This window comes from Etheostoma spectabile, chromosome 21 (genome assembly GCF_008692095.1).
Source record: "Etheostoma spectabile isolate EspeVRDwgs_2016 chromosome 21, UIUC_Espe_1.0, whole genome shotgun sequence".
In the NCBI taxonomy this organism is placed as follows: domain Eukaryota; kingdom Metazoa; phylum Chordata; class Actinopteri; order Perciformes; family Percidae; genus Etheostoma; species Etheostoma spectabile.
This window is the reverse complement of record NC_045753.1, coordinates 22,301,143-22,302,795: the sequence shown is the minus strand read 5'-3', so window position 1 is coordinate 22,302,795 and position 1,653 is coordinate 22,301,143. Positions and strand designations below refer to the sequence as shown.

Genomic DNA, 1,653 nt, shown 5'->3' with positions numbered 1-1,653 from the left:
TGTAATGAAAAGATCCAGAACCTCAGTGTTAGGCTCCAGACCAGAAGAGGGTAAATGATGAGACTATACTCAGCTTCCATCACAGGAAAAAAACACACTATTTTCTCCAGCTGGAAAAACAACACTCATTTCGTGTCAAAGTTCCATTATTTTACCAAGGCATGGGACAGTGCATTTCAAAACAGTTAGGCCGGCTACACACTAGATGCGTCGTGTGAGCGTGGCTTTTCTGTTGCGTGTCAGTTGCGTGGATTTTTCTGTCTTTACACAGCAGAAACGTGTCTGATGCGGCGCTGCTGCTGCTACCCTCGTCTATATACATGTAGGTTTCCCATGAACATACCGATTTGATTATAGCAATGACAACGTCGACAGTATGGACGGCAAAATAGGCTGCGGAATATTCCGTTCTGTATGACAGGTGCAATAGCACATTTGAAAAGCCTATATTTTATTACATTTATATATGCATGTATGTCAAAACCTAGAGACTTTCAAACACCAACATATCATTTATTAAATGTGTTCGTGTCAAAATGGCATATACACATTTTTTTCCTATTCTATTTTGCTTGGAAACGCGTCCAACACGCTCACGTGTTGCGTAAAAATTGGCGTCGGTTCTATTTCTAGTGCGCACGCACTTTCCGCTCTAACCTGTTAACATGGGAGCCGAATAAAAACGGACGCGCCACGCATCCAGTGTGTAGCCGGCCTCGCTAATTCTTTTTTTAGGTATGACAGATAAGAAAACTGTGAAAAACCCTCGAAGTATTAAATATTCTGCCGTGAAGTCTAGGTTCTCACCTGGTGAGAAACAAATGAAACTAAATAGGATATCTCGTGTTCAGGCATTTTATAGTAGCCTACAAGATTTGGTCACAACGGAGCAAGTACAGGCTGAACTTTATAAACTCATCTTAGAAAAAACCAGGCTCCTGTCCTCTACCTCATTATTTCTTACAATAAGCACGGCAATGCATGGCTTGCCAATGAGGGTTGAAGTCTTGAACAGCACCTGCAAAGTCTGTGTTTAGGGTGTAAAGACTTTGTATGAGTGAAGTCATGACACCGCGTGAGGGCTCGATCCCCCATGTGACTCCCCTTGCAAACCTATCCTTGAGTTTGAGACTTGCATCCCTCATTTCAAGGGAATTGAAGAGTTACTTACATGCACAAGTAAGCCATGCTGGTCAAAACTTGAATAAACTTTGATGCGTGTGCATGCTTAACAACGTCACATATTGACAGTAGTTTGGGAACCGTGGCTCACCTCTGCCTGGTGATGAGGTTGACATAATGTCTGATAGCTGCGTGGTATTTGGCCCAGTCCTCCGGGGACGCGTTGCTCCCCGGGCTCTCCGGTTTGGGGGGGTAGGCGTCCGCAAAGCTGCTCAAACACACCAGTAGGCAGACGACGAGCGCTGCAAGCATCATCCAAGATCTCATAGTGGCCATCTGAGGAGAAGGACACGTGCAATGGCAGGATTTCCTTTGAAAAAAATGGACATTTGAATTTGAATTTTTGTCAAATTGTATTTTTGTGATCTTTCTTTTGTTCCAGTTCACTTAAAGCTTTAACGCACAATTTGCATTTAAAGTATTGCCAGTAGCCTATAGATTGACATGAATTGTGGCATAACGTACATGCAC

General features: G+C 43.3%; 1 protein-coding gene and 1 long non-coding RNA gene across 2 annotated transcripts in view; one reads left to right on the top strand and one right to left on the bottom strand.

The window, feature by feature from the left end:
- The window catches only part of LOC116671169 (uncharacterized), a 16,499-nt gene extending 16,475 nt beyond the window's left edge, over positions 1-24 (top strand). The window contains exon 3 of the long non-coding RNA XR_004327214.1: positions 13-24. This is a non-coding gene — a long non-coding RNA (uncharacterized LOC116671169). The remainder of the gene's footprint in view (positions 1-12) is intronic.
- pyyb (peptide YYb) overlaps positions 1-1,653 on the bottom strand; it is a gene marked incomplete at its 3' end in the record, with an annotated part of 2,837 nt that overhangs the window by 1,045 nt on the left and 139 nt on the right. Inside the window, 1 exon segment of the mRNA XM_032502177.1 lies at positions 1,274-1,458. Within this exon segment, the coding sequence (XP_032358068.1) occupies positions 1,274-1,458 (185 nt within the window).